Source organism: Aulonocara stuartgranti, assembly GCF_965226115.1.
Source record: "Aulonocara stuartgranti genome assembly, chromosome: 7".
Lineage (NCBI taxonomy): Eukaryota > Metazoa > Chordata > Actinopteri > Cichliformes > Cichlidae > Aulonocara > Aulonocara stuartgranti.
Window position 1 is genome coordinate 55,042,730 of NC_138945.1, and position 21,248 is coordinate 55,063,977.

The following is a 21,248-nucleotide window of genomic DNA, read 5'->3' on the forward strand; positions in this document are numbered from 1 at the left end:
TCCGGCCATCTGTTCTGTGAAAAGCAACTTTGATGTCCTCGGCACAAGAGCTGCTGGTCGGCAGCATCGGCCCAAACGTGTCAAACAAATGCTCAAGTTTAATTAGTACTTTCTTTATTTTTTTGGTACATTACACATTTTGGATATAGGACTGGTTTACAAAAATAACATAAGAAAATAGAAAAAACAAATTTAAACTATAAGGAAACAGTAAACTCCTTCACCTTTTTCTGTAAGCGTGGACATTTGACCTATTATAGCAAAACAAATGAAATACAGGAGGGAAGAAAGTGAGCATGAAAGATAAATAAAGGGGAATTACACACAAAAGGGAAAGTACTAGATGCATTAAGGCATTAACAGGCACTGGTTCAACTAGGAAGACATAATAAGTAAGGCAAAATGTAACAGTAAGGTGGTCACAGGTAAATACACCTCAAACAGAGTCTACAGCACAACCAGTCAGCTACTTAAATTCAAATACTTCAGAAACAGATATTTCTCATGTCTCTATATAACCACATAATGTGAAATGTCCTTCATATCATCTCTAATCTTCTTGTTAACATTTAAAAGAACATTGAACTCCTTACCTACAGCACGACTCCTGTTCCATTTAAAGGAACAGTTACTCGCACACACTTCAAAACACTGCTCATGAATCTGTAGTGTCATGACAAGAATTACATTTACATGTTTATATCTCGGTAGTCATGTTTCATTAAGTGCTTTGTGCAACAACAACCAAAAAACAACCAAAAAACAAAATGTGTGTCTTTCCTTCTCTACAAAGACACTGCTGAGGAAGCCAGAAGCACAAGAAGGCGGTGATGGCTGATGTGCTTTGTGTAATGGAGCAAACATAGTTCAGTAGGTGAGGCCCGGCTTTCATTAGCTCTGTGTTGGTAAACATAGGCACATTAAAAAGGGATCTCTTCACTCCCATCTCCAAGAATGGGGCGGACTGTCAACATTCAACATGCACCAGCTGCTGCTTCTGTGGCTGAAAAACTGGCCACTGCAGGACAAAATCTGTCCATCGCCACAGCGGTAACAGCAGCACAGAGTTCCGTTCATTTAAAGAAAAAAAAACAAAGTAGCTACTTCACATGTCAGGTTTGGGCCTGCAGAAACTGTCGAGGCCAATGTGAGCATATAGCAAAAAATGTGCCTGGGCCTCCTAACTGCCAGTGGCGTGAAGAACAGGAAAGGTTTTGTTAAAGTTGTGCTGCGACCTTGATGCAGAGAAATAAACAATGCTCACAGTAAAAACAGAAACAAACAAACAATAGAGCTGAACGTGAATTTCTATTGTGTGGCTCTACAAAGCTGCACATACAGTAAAAAATATTCAAGAATAAGCAAACTCTGCCTTAAAACTACATTAGTTATCATTTGACTGACACACCAATGACAACATATGCTTTACACATTAAGGCATCGAATCTTTGGTTACTCATAGTGGCACTTAACAATAAATAGGCTTGTATTTAGAACATAAGAAAGCTCTCTGGTTGACACACAGTGTATAAGATTTTGTCTTTCCTTAAACCAAATTTGTGATCATCCTCAACACCACAATTAGAACACAGAGAGTGAGAAATCATAAATATGCGACAGACGTTTAAAGTCAAGTGTCTCAAACTTTCAGCATGCATGGAGACTTGGTCTTTCACCTGTGTGATCTTCTGCTATTGCTTGATTAGCAGAAGCGGGATGGCTGTGAGTAAAGAACAAGAGGTCTAGCACTTTAGCAAGTGTCATGGCATTGCAGCAAACTGGTGGTCAGTATCAGAAAACACAAGCAGGGAAATCTATGTCACTGTGTTCGACTGACTGACCAGCAGCTTGCTGGGCTAGAGGCACTCTGATAGCACCTCATGTTTGGATAAAGATGGGTAGATCATGGGTGTGCAGGTGCAGTCACTGTTGCTGTTCTGGCTGAGCTGGATCTTCAATTTCTCCACTTCATAGTTGTGGAGGTACTCCTGGACCAGGTAGCGCTCTCTCTTTACTCGAGCCCTCACGTCAGATGGAACATCAGGAATCATCCAGGCCACAAAGAACTTGACCATAAACACAACATGCTGCAGAGGAAGAGGACACAATCAGTGAAATAAGACCAGGTCAAGAAAAAGCTTAAAAATGTGAAGCTTAAAAGGTCATTAAGTGCTGGTGTTACCTCCATGATGATGATGAAAGCCAGCTTGGCAGCCAAAATATGCCAGAACTGCATGTTGTGTTCGTACCTCTTCTTATCGTCAGGAGGATAGCGGTAATCGCGATACCTGCAGAGCAGCAACACATCACGTATTTTGATTTCTTGCAGATTTTTAAACAAACTGTGATTCCCAATTCAAGATTATTTATTGTTATTCACAAAGGAGAATTGTCACACTAACCTCCAGCTTTATATTGTTATACTTTAACTCTCAAAAAAAAAAAAAGAAGCTTTTTGTGCAGCACTTTAGTTCATTTACTGATTAAAACACATTGTTTTAGCTTCTTTACCTTAAAAACCACATTCTCTTTAGGCCAACTTTGATCTGACTGGCTGCCAGAGTGCTGCACTGTAGATGACCATATAAATGATATCTGCCGTCTATGAAATTACACAGAGTCAGGAGTAGAAAAAAACCTTTCCAAGCCTGGTGTTTAGAGCAGCATAACATCTGACTTTTTGCTCACAGGAGTTACTTGTATATAAACTCAACTCAATATTTGGCCATCTTAAATGTCACTAACGTTCATTATTGTCCCACCATATATCTATATCTATATATCTATCTATAGATATAGATAGATATAAGAAAAATAAGAAAAAAAGAAGAATTAAATAATATTATGGTACAAAGAAGCAGATCACATTACGCATTTTCAAGAATTAAAGGCCCTGCATACCAGCAGGTGTCTTGTATTACTGTCTAAATACAGTCAATACTAACATATCACAGGTATATTGGTAATATTTCTGCAATGTGACTCAACTTTAATTTTAGTAAAATAATTGTAATATTTGAATATATAGATTACACAAAAGACAATAAAGCCACAGTCCTGCTCTCTCCATCTCGTAATTACACACACCTGCATGTTGTGATACTGCTGTTGAACCAGGATGGATATTCCTCAGGCCTTTCTTCTTGGGAGAACTGAGAGATGTTAAACACTGACAGGCTGTTGTTTATGTAGCCTTTCATATTCAGCTCATCGTGTGTACGGTAGGCATACATGTACACTAGCCGTGGGATCATATCAGAGGTGAAGGCCACGATGAATGCCTATAACAAGCAAAGAAATTATGTTAGTCTGTTTAGTTAAATAAACATAATGTGTCTGCCAAAACATTTTGAAGTAAGACCAGCACTCACATTTGTGACTACAGAGAGTACGGCCATCCCACCAAGGATTTCCTCCCAGGCTCCTATGCTGTGGGCCTTGGCTGCTACAGGGCGTCTGAACTGCGTCGTGAGCTTCCAGGCATCCACTCTAACCTCAATGATGTTGTTGATAAGTGCCAGCAGGGGTGCCAAGGGAAAGGAGGCAACGAACAGTGTGATGAAACCAAACTGGATCACTGAGACACAGAGAGGAATGAAAATGGGAAGAGACACAAATGAAGCAGCACCATCTGCAGGATGACGTGGATCACTCCAGTCCACCAATCAATCCATACATCCACCCTATTCTTTTACTGAAGGTGAATATATATTTTGTAGAGCTCAGCTTCTTGTTGAGGTCAATACTAACACATCACTGGTATAATAGTAATATTTCTCAATAATCTGTCATTAGTAATGTGTGTAATAGTCTGACTGTGTACTGGATCTTTACCCATTTCCAGGTATTCATAGAAGAGGCCTAGTTGCCCAAAGCCCTGCAGGTCGTAGTCCTGCTCCCAGCGGCTGTACAGACTCTCCGGGTGACTTCGTGCCTTCCTGCTGCCCCACCAGTTCATCAGCCACCTATGCGACACAAGGGGGCGATAGAGTGCTATTAGGAAAAAGTAATCCCTTTCACACAGCCAAATTGGAGGTTGTATTGAACCACAAACAATGGTGGTGAGGAGAGAACTATATTTCTCGAAGTTTCATACAGATATGATTACACTGCAAGGAGCTGAGGTTGTAAATACGTTTTAATATCCTGAGCTCACTTTGGACTCTAAAATAACATTTAAGCATCATAGTAAAAACTTGTCCAGCATTATAAAATGTAACCTACAGAATTTCAAGCAAATCAGACCACTCTTATGCTGACAACACCCAGATTTATCTTCGGCTCAATAGAAACACCTCCACTCTCATGGAATCTTTATTCAAATGCCTTGACGAAGTTAAAACCCAGATGGTCTCAAATTTTCTTACCTTTAATGAGGACAAAACTGAAGTAATTATTTTTGGACTAAGCTGTAACTTTAATGGCCCAGATTTAGATTTTTGTAACTTATTAAAACACACGTAAAAAACCTGGGGGTTTTCTTGGATAACAAACTTACATTTGAGAAACAAATTAATTCAGTTGTTCAGAGGTCCTTTTTTAAACTAAGGCTCTTATCCAAGGCGAGATCATTTTTATCCTTTAAAAACCTGGAACGAGCAATCCATGTAGTCCTCCACTGGACTGCTGTAATTCGCTATACGTTGGTGTCGTTCAGTCCAGTCTGGCATGGCTCCAATTCGTACAAAATGCTGCAGCCCGCCTTTTGACCCGTATGAACAGACCCCAACATATTACCCCGGTGCTTGCCTCTCTTCACTGGCTTACGGTGCGTTTTAGAATTAAATTTAAAATCTTACTTTTGACTTATAAAGTGCTAAATGGCCAAGCACCAGACTATTTGTCTGACCTTTTGCAGATTTATACACCCTCTACAGCCCTTCGATCAAGTGGTCATTTGCTCCTTACCTTACACAAGTCTAGAATGGTTCATAGAGGGGGATCAGGCATTTGCAGTTGTGGTGCTGAAAATGTGGAACGATCTAACCCTCCACATTAGAAAGCCCCCAACTGTTACTCTTTTTAAATCCCATCTTAAACATATTTTTTCTCGCTGGCTTTCTATCCTGTATAAGAGTTACCAATTTTTTATTCGAATTTTCTTACCTGTTTGATGATGTTAATGTTATTGTTTAATTATTACTTTTTACAGCACTTTGGTCAACTGTCTGTTGTTATTAAATGTGCTTTATAAATAAGTGAAATAAAAATAAATAGTAATGTAAAAATGTTTTTCTCTTTATTTGAATCATGTAATTAGTAACAATCTTTTTTAGGTTAAAATCACAGCACAGTTCACACATCAAATTCTGGACCAGCTCTTGAGTACTATTTAGTGGATTTATGTTGACATTACTTTGTGTACTTTGTTGAGCCAAATTGCAAACTGGTTAGGTAAGATAAAGATTAAAAAAAGTTCTTATTTGGAGAGATCACTCTAAGCATCGAGGCTACATTTACAGTGGCCCCACCACCGCAGATTACAAGGCATTTATTGTGGATGCCGATGAACTGCGTACTTGCATGTATTTGTTTGTACTTACGGAACGAGAGCTTCTTGGATGTTGCCCCACACCTGTTTACCAGTCATCACTATCACCAGCTGGGTGGTCAGCTCAATCAGACAACCACCAGGTTCACACTGAGTGCCCACAGGTCGAGGTAGAAAAGAGATGGAAAAGAGCAAACATTGACAAAAATTCAGGCCGAAGCTCAAAAACCAGTATGTTCTATATAACGTAGATATATCTAGTACCTCTTCATTCCTCAGTTTGCTGCTTCCAAACATATAGGTATAATTTCCAGGATAGCCAACAAACTTTCCCTTAAAGAAGGCCACGTAGAAGCAGGAAGAGTAATAGTTGACAAACTGGAAGAGGAACATCTTCACTGTCAGTTTGTTCTCATACTCCACGTGGGTCTTTGGAATTTCTATAAAACAGTAAACATTTGTTTTTAATACACTTCCACATTTTATCAGTCGAAAACTTTGATGATGTGAACTGACGTGTGGACATATAGACACAGAAAACCTGCTGTGGCCCCTCACCCATGTCAGTGATCTTAATAGCCACTCTCTCATACAAGAGGTTGAGGATCATGATGATAACAAAGTTGATGCAAGAGGCAGTGACAGAAGTGGCCAGCTGTGGGGTGACGTAGGGGGCAACCACGTCCAGGTTGGTGGCGGTATTGTTCTTCATGATGCTAGCAAAGGATGCGTATACCGCCAAGCGGTATGCTATGACCCCAATGATGCAGGCAATGATCAATGAGATCTTCAGGACAGAGAAAACATGAAAGCAAAATGAAAGACAACTACAACATGGCACAGGAAAATCAAAAGACAGAACTGGAGTGAGAACACCAAATGAATCATGCAGACATCTTTGCAAAGAGCGAGAGCTCGTTTTTCCACAAAGCGGGACATGTTAGTATTAAATGTCAAACTTGAAGTGTGCACACATGCCTCTTGGAAAAAGTCAGGCCATATTCTTCTCATTAGCTCAGTGACATATTACAGGGCTTTACAAACAAAAATACAACAGTAATGAGGTTTGGACCAGTATGTATAAACTTTCAATGGCTCACAGTTCAAACATTCATATAATTTTGCCAGTATTCGTAAAATCAGACCATGCACAAGTACCAAGCACAAACAAAGTGAAACTGTAACAGCCTGAGCTCCCAACTTGTCTTTAGGGCTCATTTTATACATACTAGCCTTGGTAATAATGATGATTATAATGAACAGTTTCTTAGTAAGGACAAATGACATCAGGTTGATGCACAGATGGAAAGATGGAAACAGATAAATTGTACCAAAGATACTATGCTCACCCACAACAGGACGGTAGCTCCAGACAGGCATATGCGTGCACACTTGCTTGTTATGGGTAAGTAAGGCTCCATTTCCTAAATTATAAGCAAGCAAAGCACGGACACAGAAGTCAGTCACCCTTTGTTATATCCTGAAAAGGAGCTCTAAAAGGCCACGTTCCTTGAATTACCTGAACCCTCACTAGTGAAGCAGAGCTAGTAATTGTAATTGTATTAGCCTGAGTCCAATTCTTTCATTGAGTGATTTTCTGCTCTTAAAAACCTCCAACAGAATAATCCACCAGCAGACAATCAGTAAATGTGGTGGAGAAGGAAACCCGTGCCTCCGAGTCTTTCCAGAAATATCTGTTATCTACAAACTACATCACAACAAAGCCTTCTCCTCATCAAGCTGGCATTTCACGTTGAGTACCCCTCCCCCCCCTTACCCAGAGGATCACGCTGGCCCAGCACAGAAACAATTTTCCCATTACATCTGTAGCAGTCCTTTCAAGAACCCACTCTGATTCCTAAAGACGAGCAGGATGTGGTCATGGCAAATTATAGAACTCTCGTAAATTCTGTGTCACAGCCGCTAATAATTTAGCTAAATAACTATGTTCTCAAAGAGTTTTGATTTAAGCCATGAAAGCACCTCATAAATGAGTGCAACCAGTTTATAAACAATTAATACAAGGGGGTTTGAAATGTGTCATCAAGTCCTACCATTCAGGACACTTAGCCTGGCAAAACCTTGTGTGGCTTTATATCACAACAGGATTATACAGGATATTAGTGTTTCATGAGCACACAAACACCTGAGTGATGCGGTTCAGCTTGCGGTTGGTGCACTTGGTCTCATACTCTGGCCGAAGCTGCAGCTGTTGTTGCTCCTCCTCAAAGTCAACCAGATCCCACTCGTACTCCAGACGCGCCTGCCGCCTCTTCCAGAACTCCAGAAACAGCGTCACTGCAGAGACGTACCAACGTCACACAAACTTATTTCAAATTAATTTAATCAACTAAGAATATTGCCTGGCTTACAAAGGCATTTTGTTTAAAGTTTTGCTTACTGCTTTGACAACTCATTACATGCGGTGTAAAACTGCTCATTTTAGACCTAAAAATTCTGACTAAAAGTTTTTTGACACGTCCTTTAAATTCAGAAAAGTTAGCAGCTAGCAGCTATTTTCATTCATGAAGCCAGGGCAGTGAGCAATAAACAAGTCCAGACATTGACAAGTGGCATGTAACAGGAGACAAGTTCTTCCTCACTGAAAATACCCCACATGGTTTTAGCTGCTTGCCCAGGTAGAGCACACAGAAGGCAGGACATGATGGCATGCATGAACTCACTGTGAAGTCTCTGGACAGTTACCTGCTTTATTCTCACGTGAGCACAGCTGCACATCACCCAGCTTTGTGTTCTCACATACAACTACACTAGCTAAAAAGTTTAGGGCTGCAGTCCAAGCATGTAAATTATTTAACAGTTATTCTGAACGACTGATAATCCCACTAGGTGGAGCACTGGACTTAAAAATGCTAAAAGCAGAGAAGCGACACATTTACTCACCCCAAATCCCCATGAATATGGCAAAAAACACAGTTGCCACATTGTCAAATAGGTGTGATTGCTGAAAGAGAACATGTTGAAGAAAAAGTGAGGTAACTGAGAACTGATTTGATGACATTAAGCTGCATTCGCTCTTTAAATGTCACATATTGTGGGTAGAGATGAATCATGATAAGTACAACAATTACTCACCCACGAGGAGTTGCATGTTATGTTGAGTCTCCAGTAGGTACACTTTTGGTCGCAAAGGGGACACATGACAATATTGCCTCCGATTTCCTCACTACATATTTCTTTACTGTAGAGGAAACAAAGGATATTTTAAATGAAAGAGATGATTATATTATTAACATAAAAAAAACTAATGATGTAATTGAATCTGTCTGATGATAAAAACTCACCTCCATTCATTGTCATCGTATGTCAGGAATCCATAAACGAAACAAATTGTCCCAACTACAGCAGCGAAGAACAGCATCTCAGTGTAGAAACCCAGCCACGCAAAATAAATACCTATCTTTTCTCCATAATATTTCCTGTTGAAAGTTGAAAAACAGTAATTATTGCATTCATTCTGATGTCAGATTGGATAATGAGTATTTCTGCTTAGTGTGTATCCAAAGAAAACACCGTTTTTGAAAAAAACTCATTGAACAAATGATAAAACAAATGAGGTTAATCTGTAGAAAAAAATTGAAAACGTACTGAAAGATAAGAAATATTTAAGAAGGGTTTGGAGACCCTTTTAACTTTGTAAACAACCAATCAAACAGAAAGCTGGTCTCATTTTATCCTCATGCTTATTTTAACCCACGTAGTGTTTCATGTTTCTGTGCAGCTTTTATGGATTTTGAATGAACAAAATTCCCAACACCTGCACTCTTTTTAAAAAGAAACAAGAGTTGTTTGGCTGTGCATTAAATTATCAATAATAGGCACATTTTTTGCTTGCTTCCTTTTTGTTTGTGTATTCCCTTCTTTACTGTGAATTAATTTTTTGAACATATTAAACCAGATATTTTAAGAAAGCAAAGACAAGTACTTTGTGTTGAGGGCTTACCTCACAAGATTGAGGGGCTGCTCCTTGAAGAAACAAAAGAATTTGGCCCAGTATTTGTAGAGACTGAATCTTTCACTTTCGCAGTTGGGATCCTTTGACTTTGTCCAGTACCTTGACTGAAGACACACAGAAGACACAGATCACTGTCATTCATTGTATGAATAGATGTTACTATTCAAAAACAATAGGCGTATATTCCACTAAAAAATGATTAAGAAATGTCTAAACTGGAGTAGAAAAAACTCACATCATGCAGAGGAAAGGCAGCAGTGTAGGTCCCATTGTTGAGCAACCTCTTGATTCCCTTCTTGTCTCTATCCCCACATTCATCCTTAAAGTATGGACAGCGTGCCAGGATATAGTAGACCTGTTCATGAAGACAGAAACAAAATAAATTGGTCTTATAAAACATAACCTTCTATGCTGGAAGGTTAGTTACTTAAATAACTCTGTTGGAAAAATGTTATTGTTGCATTTTTGAACCTAATTCAGTTCTGAATGCCAGAGTATTTTTAGAACTTCAAGGTGACAAACAAGATAAGCGTGCTTACGATCCTGTTGCGAGTAGAAGGAGGGAAGAAGGTCTCTTTGTCTTCGATAAGGAAGAAGTCAGACTTGCTCTTGTTGAATGGAGCTGTGAAATAGTCTGGCTCAGGGTTCATGATGTGCCCCGGCAGACGGAAAGGCGTCGACAGCCAGTTCATGGGGATCTCGCTGTTGTCTGGGATATCGTTGACCTTGAAAGGAACCTTGATTTTCAGCACGTCTGCGTATGTGGCCAGTACTTCCCACGGAGCATGGATCTTGACAAAATAAGTCTTTCCATCCTCTGACTCCTGATAATAATGACAGTAAGTAATATTAGCACTGTGTTTGTGGTGTATAGAAATGTATATTACAGTATAATGAGTGTAAAAAAAAAAAAAAAAAAAAGGACATCGCTGAAAAGTGACAGGTTTTATATCTATAGCTCTTAGTTTGTTCACTAAATAGCATTAAGGTCTTATGACATATTGTGAGTGATCAAAAAGCAAAACAATCTGGGAATCTGCTCAAAAAAACAACAACTTTTGTTGTAGATATCATCTTTTCGTCTAAATGGTTTTCAGTGCAAGTGTGTGTTTTTAGATCACTCCGTACAAGTCCCCTCAAACTTATCCCTTTAAAGTCATTCTGCCTCTTTTGTAGCGTGTGAACTTGATTCTCATTTTCAAAAAGTGGATGAGATTACAGTGAACCAAATGTGGGGAGCAGCCGACATTTTAAGTGAAAAAACTCAGCGTGAACTTAGCACACACTGGTACACACCACACTTCAGGTGGTTTCCCTGAATGCTGTCCCTGATAGTATGTCCATAATCGCACTCTCTGGACAAACTCAAGGTTCAAAGCCCCCTGAAAGATGAGCAAATACCTGATCCTACTTTTCACTTAATATGCTGCTTTCAAGCTTGTAAGCTTTGGACATCTTGATTGAAAACAGCTGGTTATAGACAGAGACCCAGCTCTCACAGTTTATAACCGTCTACAATAAATTTGGGTGTATTTGATGCACAAGTTTATGTCTGTCCTCTGTGCATGTTTATCGTAGCCTGCACAGTGCAGTTGGTCATAATGGGACTTCCAGTGAGCCATGCTGGACGGAGTTTGGACAGGACAAAGAGATGATCTTGAACAGGAAATGGCCATATTTACATCAGGTGAAGTTATTGATTTTCATGGACGCGTGGACAGAGCTTTTTGATCACACTGTGAACAACACACAATTGGATTGTGTTTATCAGCACATTCGCCGTATAAGCAAAAGATCCCTGGAAGAATCCCTGGAGCAGACACAAATCCCCTTTGGGTTGTGCAAGGTGTACACACTCTGACAACTCATTAATGCGGAGCTACCCACTGTGGTGACCCCTTGTGAATAAGAGCGCAGGCGAAAGTAGGTAGCTTACAGTTTTATCTTCTGTCTCCAGCTCCAGGCCGACTTTCTGTAAGTTGGATTCATACACCCTCCTCCTTTCCTAAAGCAGTAGAAGAAGAAAACGGCAATACACATGGACAAAATATTACCACAAAGCCAGTGTAGGGAATATTTGCATACTATTAGAAGTAATGATAAAATATGTCCTCATCTAGATAACAAGTGAAATAACAAAAGCCGAATAATTTAAGTATGTTGAGCCAAAAGCAAAATATAAGCAGAAAATAATACATTATAAAATAATAATGAGAGAAAGCGGCTCATATGTGCAACATTAAGAGGAAAATCATGGAAACATGGTAAGTAAAAAAGACACAGGTGCTACAAAACAGCTACAAAAGTGATATATAAACCATGGTGGACAAGGAAGTATCAGTTACCAGAAAGAACAGGTAGTGAAAATAAGCTAACAGTAACATGACAAAAGCTTTCACGGTATATGACACTTAGTTATTTTCTACACGAGAATTTCTGATACATTAAACCTATCTGAATCACTGCAGAAAAAACTGACAAAAATTGAATAAATAAATCCGCCTTGTTAGAACTGAATTTTAGAGTCATGTTTAACAATGCATGCAGATAACACACAGGAACTGGCCTCCGGTTTACCCTTCCTCATACAGTGGAAAAAATTAGTGGTTTCCTGACCAGGCAGGAGGGTTAACTGTTGACTCACCGACTGAGGCCGTAAGCAAAACTGGGAGTCAGCTGTGGAGTGTTGACACTCACATGTAAAGCTAGCAGCTCAGTGTGAAACAATGAAAGCCTTTCAGCACTCAACAGGTGACAAAGCAGAGTTATTATATCTTTGAATTTTTAATTTCTTTTTATTTGTACATCATTAATTCAGTTTAGTTTCAGTTAGCCTGCACAGTGGGCCTGCTCTTTTCAATTTAGTTTTTAGTGCAGGAAATGTTTTAATATTTATGAATTTCAGTGTTAGCTTTGGTTTTACATTAAAAACATTATTGTATTTGACAGATGCAAGATATATGAAAAAGTGTTAAAAAAATAAATGTGACATCCCAGTCTCAATAACCCTATGAAGCAACACTGCCTCAGACTAGTTATGCTGACAAATTTCAACCACACGGACTAAAAAAATACATGTAAAGATATTTCCTGCATATTTTTTTTTGTTAAGATGTTTTGCAGGTAAATATTTATTTTGATTTCAGTTTTAGTTAACTATAATAATCCTGGAGACAAAACCAATTAAATTAAATACAGTTTTATTTACACCAAAATACACCAAAAGTTGCCTCAAAGCACTTTATATTGTAAGAAGTAGGAAGGAAGTGGGAAGGAAGAACTCCCTTTTAACAGGAAGAAACCTCCACTCCAGCAGAACCTGGGTCAGAGAGAGGCTGCCATTTAACTGGACTGGCTATCGGTGAGGGAAGAGAGACAGGCCACAGACAAAAACCACAAAATAAATAAATAAAACAGGCCACTAACCATATGGACTTACTTTAAAAACAAATTATTTTTATACAAAAAAAAAAAAAAAAGACTTGAGAATGGATTTACATGTCAAAGTCACCTTATTAGAAAATACCTTGACAGGATTATTAACAGCTGACAGCAAAAGTCTTCCTAGCTTTGTCTGTTTTGTGGTATTTATGGTATGCTGTGGAGTCACAGGAACCCACAGGATATCCTGTATGAGCCACCTCGGACTGTTAAAATCTAACAGTGGAAATAACGTCAACATTTAAACTGCGCTAAGATATATTGAGTGCAATTGTATGGGACTCTTTTCAGTTGTACATACAACTGTAACAGCATTGTATACGCAAAACATGAAAAAAATAAGTTAGTCCAGTTAGTGATAACTGAAAAAAAATGTGATTGAAAATGTCTTACCTGTTTCCTTTGATCATCTTTATCGTCAATATAGGACAGAACAAAATCGATCCTGCGCACTCCATCACGGAAGAACACGGAGTCCTTACTGTATTTTTGCTTGTCAATCTAGAACGAGACAACACAAAGGAGGTGAGATTTTAAACACACATAAATAGACAGGGACTGATATTTTGCAGTCACCACAGCAGACCAGAAAGTCAAGCTTTGCATCTAGTAGCTAATGCAAAAAATGCAAAATACTGATAATTATCACTCAAAACACAAACAACATGCCAAATGGAGGGTAGCTTCTTTGATGTTTATTGTTTGTTGTCTGTTTTTAAGTCATACTGAACAAGACGATAAACCTGTTATATCATAGGGCGAAACTAAAACAGATATCGAAGATCAAAACTAGCCATACTGACTTAAGGCTCCAACATTGCTGCAATTTAATAATCTGTTTTTCTGTAATCAGCACTGACCTCCAAAGAAATTCCAAGTACGTGTATCAGCCCCACAGAGGCAGTTGCTTAGCAAGCTACAAAAACTGGACCGCAAAGGAGTGCTTAAGGAGAGGACCCATGACTGGTTGCTGCTTCAGCTGTTCAGAAAGCTAAAAATAACTATGTATAGTGTGTTTCTCTCTGCCACATTACAGCAGCAGTAGGACTACAGGCAATACACAGAACCATTAAGCAAAATAAAAACTGTAATATCCATTTCAGGCACATATTTGGCTAGTGTCTTTGCCCCGTGCCATCACGGCAACACTCTGGAGGAAGGGAGGAAAGGAAGTGCACTTTACCTTCATGGTCCACTCCCTTTACCGTTACGATGCAGCAGCAAACAGGCCAGCTGCCTGATAGAGCTAAACTGCTTTACTCCTGGGAGTAGAGTCCAGGCCAGCAAGCACTGCCTTTCTCACCCTCACTCCACTGATCCCCATCCAAACGGGAGCCAACCAGTCCACTCACCTCCCAGGACAATCCCTCACTTCTTGCTCAGTCATCCATAAAAGAAGAGGAGGGATACTGGGAGAGAAACACAGCACAGTCCTAGAGATGACATCAGCAGAGGGGTAGCATAGCTGCCGCCAGCTAGCTAATCTAATCAGAGCACAGCATCAGGAAAGGGGGGAGGTAATGTGACTGAACTGTATATCTGTCCCTCAAATTACATCATCTCAAGTTTTCTTGGTGCAAAAGTCAAACAGTTACATGAAGAAATCTTTTCTACAAAGGGTGATAAGGGGGAGATAAAGAAAACCAAAACTGGTAGCTACTGTGTAGCCTTGGGTCAACAGCCTCAGACAACTTGCACAATTCAGCTACAAAAATATACTTTAAATGCTTCAGCTCCACAGCTGTATCTACCACCCTGTCTGGCCACTGAACTACGTGTTCAACGTGTACAGCTTGTCGTTTCCAACACCGTCACAGTCTCTTATTCCAAATTATGCATACGTTCAAACTGCTGGTCTACACTGCCTCCCAGCCTGGACTGGAACGTGCTGACCAATGCAGGGTGGTACTTTCTGTAACTGGGATGTTGCTACAGAAACTCTCTAATTTACAGTAATTACAGATCAGCCATATGGAATCGGCGCATCAGCTGGGACGTGCCCCTGCTCAGAGCCACAGACTTCTATACATTTATGAACTAACCCCTAACTACTGGGCGTATCGACGTGTCCCTTTTATCTTAATGGTGAAGGGTAAATGTAGAATATGGTGTAACACAAGAAGTCTTCCAATTTCAGGGGGTAGAAAAGTAAGTGGAAATTTTCAACTTACTTTCAAGGTACTATTTTTTTTGTGGAGGGATAATTTTAACCATGAATTCTTATTTTCAGGTCACTTAATTAGTTTGGAATACACAGGAGTTGCTGAACACACTTTAGTTGATATTGAAACGTAATTGTGTTATTTTTACTTTTTATTTCTTTATTAAGTTATTTGAAACATTAAGAGGAAGTAGGAGACCAGCAGAGAATGTTACTCCTATGCTGTCCAAACCAAAGTATGTTTTAGGTTATGGTGTATATCAACTTCAGTGATGACTCATCTGACAAAGAACACGCCCCCGTCTATCCTCAGTCTGTGTTTTTAATCCACCTTCTCTAATGCACTTTGATTTTAGTACCACTCAATCTAACATCCAGGCGGTGTATTAGCTATATTGTTTAAAGTACTTTAGGTGCCCCTTTTTTCACAGGAGAATGTAGATGGTGACTGCTGTATCACTGCAATGGCTTCTCTGCTTGCAATAAAGCATCGCAATCTGCATGTTTGTTCTGAAACGTGCACTTTTGTGCAGAGCTAGATGTCCAGCTGGATCTCCAGATTTGCAGAAAATTACATCTGGTTTAGCGGCATAATACAAGTATGCACATAAACCAAACCTCTTGAAGAGTTACATGTAGTTTAAACCGTGTTGTCTGCAGTGAAACAAGATTTCGATCCCTGTAATGACTACAGAGCCAGTTTATACATGTGCTGCCTTTAAAACTCCTTGATGTGACCTTATGCTCAGCTAAGTTGTAGTCCTAGAATGTAATGTTCTTTTTTACCCTGCAGATTGGCTGCTCTGAATAAAAGGTCACACTTTTCATTAACATGGGTTGCACAGTGTTTAAACAAGGCCATATTGAAGAGGATTCAAAGGCAGAAGCCTTCAGTACAGTATATGGTTAGCCACACCACAGTGCAGTCCTGTCATGAGCAAAGGGTAGGGCCATGATTACAGCATATACAGTTCTGTACCACACACACACACACACACACACACACACACACACACACACAAAAGAGTTAGGCAGGTGGAAATCTGCATGTGCAGCTTCTATTATGCTGTGGCACATGGTTGGGTTGTTGCTCTCTTAGTGAGGCCAACAATAATCACAGGTGAGAACAAAGCAAGAGAAAAGGCCTTTTTCACCTTTAATGAACTCTCACGATACATCAACACGCACAACAGCATGTTTCCATTTCTCGCAGCAGGCAAAACAAAACATGCCTTCAAAAAGCCAACATCAGCTCTCTACCAAGAAATGCTTATTGATTTCTCCGATGTCCAGGTTTAATAGCCTGAATGTCCAATACTGCTAGAGAAACTCGACCATGAGCATACACTCTGAGCAGCAGGTAGGAGATAATGGGTGGCTGGTAGTCACACATATAGCGTACATTTCTGCATCATAACACAAGCTTGTTTTACCATGCCATACCCTGGAACGAAACTTCAGGAATAGGGCCCGTTTTCTCGAAAACTGTGGAGGAACCGAGTGCACAGTGAGAGAAAGCCTGACAAAACGATTCAAAACAAAATTCAACAGCATACCGCTAAAACAGAAGCGGCACCCTTTTAGAGGGGAACAGGCACTTCACGCTTACATTACATCTACATACATTTACAGATTATGTCCAAAAACACTTCATACATGAAGATTCAGGCACAATCACAGTCAGTTAGATGTTTGAGGCTCAGAGATATGAGACACGACAGAGACATGAAGACACAGACACAAGCAACAGCGACCTGTGCCCCCGACTGGTGTCTTACCCCAGTTAAAGCATTGATTTGCTCTATGGTCTGAGGCGCAAACTGTGGACTGTCGCTGTGGTCAGAGGGAGCCAGCGAGGCCAGGCTGTTGTTGAGAGACTCACAGCTCTCTACACGCACATCGGGCGTTAAAGCAAACTTTAATTAGAGTATGAAAGAGGAGAATACATGAGTATTAGAGTTATACCTAACTCTCTTCTGCCATTTGTATGTTGTGAAACAACAGCATGAATGGACTGAAAAGATGGAAGTAAACTCAGTACAGTTATCTCTAGTATTATACACGCAAAATAAACTGCTTTGGTGGGTAGGTAAAAAAAAAGAAGAAGTGGATAAAGAGCAGGAAGGAAATCTTGATTAATCTTTGTAATTATACACAATATGCTTCCTGCAACCACGATTATAGGCAGGGAGCTGAATGTGAAGCTTGGACCTTCTGCTCCATAAATCTGCCTGCAAAAGGCTTTTTTTCCATAACTTTAAATAGCAGGTACTGCAAAACAAATAAAGCACCTACAATCATAAAAATGCAAAAAAATAAGGTACCAATAATAACAATAAAAAATCCTACTTAGAATTGTTGTGAAAAGACTGTCAGTGATGGAGTTCTTGCTTTGTAGAATTGTCTGTGTGACTGAGGGCATGCTGTGAGTTTGGTTTTTACCTCCGATCGTCCCTGCTCCGGTGAACCTGTGCTGGATGATGCATGATGGTGATAGCCATTTACATCATCTGCAAGACAAAAAGATAAAACACAAAATTAAAAACACAGTTAGCAGTTAAGAGACGGCTCTCTTACCAGTGTAAAAGAATAATAAGAATCAACAAAAAAAAGTTATCTCAGACAGCCAGGATAATGCAGAAACAACTGCCTGAATAATGACTTTGGCCCATGTTGTGGTCTATATGTTTACAGCATTTTGTGGTCTTGTGGGGCAAACAGGGTGACTTAACAGTGAACGACGCTACTGAGATGAATATGCACCCATTTCAGAAGTGACTGCAGGAAACATGCCCGAAACATCTGGAAAGCCCCCCTACAAGTCTTTTTTTTTTTTTTTAAATGAACGTTGGCTACACAATAAAACTGAAACTGAGTTGTACTTTACCTACTGCTCACTGCTTGGCATGTAATTACAACTTTCCAGATCATTCTGAGAAAAGAGTTACATAAACAAATGGAAAGACAGATGAAAAAGCAAGACAAACATGGAGCCCTGCTTGCACCACTACAGCTAAAAAAATATAAAGCGAAAGGTCTCGGGCTCTGTGTCTGTGTTTTAAAATAGAAAATGTTCTAATTGATAGTTTCTCTCTCTCTCCGGTTATATTTAGTCTGGGTTCAGCACAGGAAGAGTGTCTACACAGACCGTTGTCTACATTATTAAACGCCAAGTTAACAAAGTAAAACTTGGTGGTGCAAAACTGAAATTACAAACATTTATTATAAAAGACACACTTCAAAAGTGAAATACAAACTCATTTCTCAGCTTCTGAACAACAGCTTTAAAGCCTTTCAGCTTCTCACAAAGAGAGAAGATAGCAAGTGACTTTCATTTGGATAGATTTCTTTTGCAACATATGACAACGCCTCTCAAACAGCTGAGGATATTCTTTGCACAGTTGGGCGCAAGAATGTGTGCAATATTAGCCAGTTCATTCATGCCAAGAGTCGTTTCCCACTAAATATCCTCTACAGTTGAGGCTTTGTTCAAGTGTGAGCAGCTGATCAGTGGAAATGCCACAAGGCTGCTTCCCTCCCTCTTTCTCGCTCTGTTAGCCGCACAACCATCAGAATCAGAATCAGAAACTTTATTGTCATTGTCATGAGAACAACGAAATTATGAGCCCATGAGCCATAAAGGCTCATGGGGTCAAAAACTGTATACGTTGATTATTTACACGAAAGCTACTTTGCAACACAGCGCATGCTGACAATAAATGGCAAATGAACTGCAACATCGGCGACAAATATGGTCAGGCAACAACTCCCGCCAAATCAATTTTACACCAAGCCCAAGTGTCACAACAAAAAGTCAAAACTGTAAACAACTTTCATTTGACTGATCTAGCTTCTTAGAACTGGTATAGCTGAACTCAGGTGGAGGCCATATTTTAAAGCTGTTTTTCTAGACTAAATGAACAGTTTTAGACTCAACTCAAACTGCTACATTTTGCCCATAGTGAAAGTAGATGAGTTTGTTTGGTTTCCTCACACGCACAGGAAACCAGTAGTCACCTGCCATGTTGCAGAGGGGTTGGTTTCAGATGCACACATACACCTACTTTACAAAACGTAGCTCACATCTTAAGACAATGCTGCTACAAAGCAGTAACGCATGTTCGTGTGAAACCCACAATCATGAACAGCTCTGTGATTTTTACGTACAAACTATAAAAGACACAATCTGTACTTCTATATTGTAATAACCAAGTCATCTGTGACTACTGTGAGATATGTTTTGCTTCTGTTACAACGTTATCTCAACAAACCATAAGCACACAACACCAAACTGACAGAGGATGGCCCTGTGGTTATCACTTTCATTTCAGACTGTTTGAATGACACACTTCATTTTAATATTGTTGATAAGGTTTTCTGCATTCAGGATGATTCACCTTTTAATCATCAACACACATTTTCTTTAAAATATATCCCTAAATGGCAAAAAATTTAAGTAAATAAAATCCGTGTCCGGCCACTGGTTTAAAATTTACATAGGCGGGGAACAGAGATGGATTTGGGGGTTGTTGCTGGTGGATAACGTGGTTGTCTGTAAGTGACACAGTATTTCCAGTAAGCAGGCCAGCTGCCAGAGCCCAGCTGCACATAAGTCACTGTGACTTCCATTAAAGAGAAAGGCAGACTGTGAGCTGGCTGGAGCCTTAAAGGGGAAATAACCAGGGTGGAAACGCTTTACAACAGTGAAGCAACGGCTACATAATTAAGTTTTAATATACCCTCTGTATAACTGACGGTGAGAGAGCTAACCAAAGAACAATTGTATTTGTCAGCTGACTTAAAGGCTACTTAAAAATGCTGGAAAAACCCATTCTGGAAAGTTTCATTTATATTGTTAAAATATTAAAGGTCTCATATTATAGCTGTAGTTCAATTTTAGCAAGCTTGTGAAAGTCTGGCGTACAGACTTGAGAATACTTAGCTCACTCCAGTAACTTCTCGGCAGGCTGAAAATCTCTCAGCTACATTTTAAACGTTTTTTTACATGGCCGACCAGCGCTGGCTCTCAGCTACTTACCGCTGAAAGAGTCTGTCGGGCTCATCTCAATTAAGCTGTCTTCTCCCGTTTTCCCCGTTAATCTGTGCATTTTGAGACACTCGCGAAGCCAAGCCGTTCTAATCCGCTCTGGTCTGGACTAATATATTCCGAGCCAGGCGTGTTATGTCTCGCCCGAACCGCTCCGCTTCACAGTCGATCCCCCTTCGGGAAGCCAAACGGCTGACTCACTCGCCAGGATGCCCTCCTTCACCCACTGACCGCTCACTGGCGCATCACCACAGCCTCAAGGGAGGCCCATGAGGGAAGTGCCTCCACGCTACTAGCCAATAGTCTTCGCCCGACGGTGAACAGACACTGCACCCAAGTGTCCACGTGCTATGTACACTGAACTAATTCAAGAAGATAGTCCAGGTGACAATATTACGCTTACCGTAGATAAAACACAAAAACAAAGAAACAAACTAATGGCTGTGAAGGTTCTCAGTCATCCAGGTCATCGTAGTCAAACTAATGGTAATTTAACACATTTACATTCAGTTTTTGTGTTAATAGCCTGAATCTTTCCATTGTTCTTGGTAGATAGTGTTAGATTGAATTGTATGTATTTGTTAAACGTATCTCTATGTATTTAACCTGAACTTTGCGCAATATGACCTTAACTGGTTTCTTTGTTTTTTTTTTTTGTTTTTTTTTTTTCTAATAAAATCATTTGCACTTGTTTGTTTGTTCATGCTATTTCCCCCGTTTGGGGGACCCATGTCAAAATTGCTAAAAGTTGTTGGTAAATTTAATTTTTCCAGGACTGAGCAGCAAAAGCGTATAACTCTGTGGAAGCACCTATTTTGACTGTATGGAAAATAGTTACATAATATTATTAACCTGGTTGTTTTATTAGATATATTATGTAATTCAGTTCAGTTTTATTTATATAGTGCCAAGTCACACGGAGAGTTACCTACATGTACTTTATGCTGCAAGGTAGATCAACAATCATCAATCATAGAAACCCCTGTGATCAACCATTTTAGCGGCAATAGGAAGTAAAAAACTCCCATTTAAGGGGAAGAAACATCCAGCAAAATCAGGCTCAGGGAGGGGCAGCCAAATAAGGGAGGAGTCACCTGATCCAGCCCTAACTATAAGCTTCCTTAAAATGCAA

The 21,248-nt window shown here is 39.8% G+C and overlaps 1 protein-coding gene across 1 annotated transcript; it reads right to left on the reverse strand.

The window, feature by feature from the left end:
- Positions 1-92: 92 nt before the first annotated feature.
- Positions 93-20,476, reverse strand: ano5a (anoctamin 5a). The gene is made up of 20 exons (XM_082542509.1): positions 20,108-20,476; positions 17,512-17,579; positions 13,302-13,409; positions 11,404-11,472; positions 10,007-10,291; positions 9,703-9,822; positions 9,456-9,571; positions 8,797-8,931; positions 8,588-8,693; positions 8,396-8,456; positions 7,638-7,789; positions 6,841-6,915; positions 6,050-6,278; positions 5,756-5,931; positions 5,544-5,641; positions 3,835-3,965; positions 3,372-3,577; positions 3,088-3,281; positions 2,183-2,288; positions 93-2,087 (listed from the first exon to the last, which is right to left on the reverse strand). Exons 1-20 carry the CDS (start codon positions 20,175-20,177, stop codon positions 1,857-1,859), a joined length of 2,736 nt encoding a protein of 911 aa, XP_082398635.1. The 5' UTR covers positions 20,178-20,476; the 3' UTR covers positions 93-1,856.
- Between the last annotated feature and the right edge of the window lie 772 nt (positions 20,477-21,248).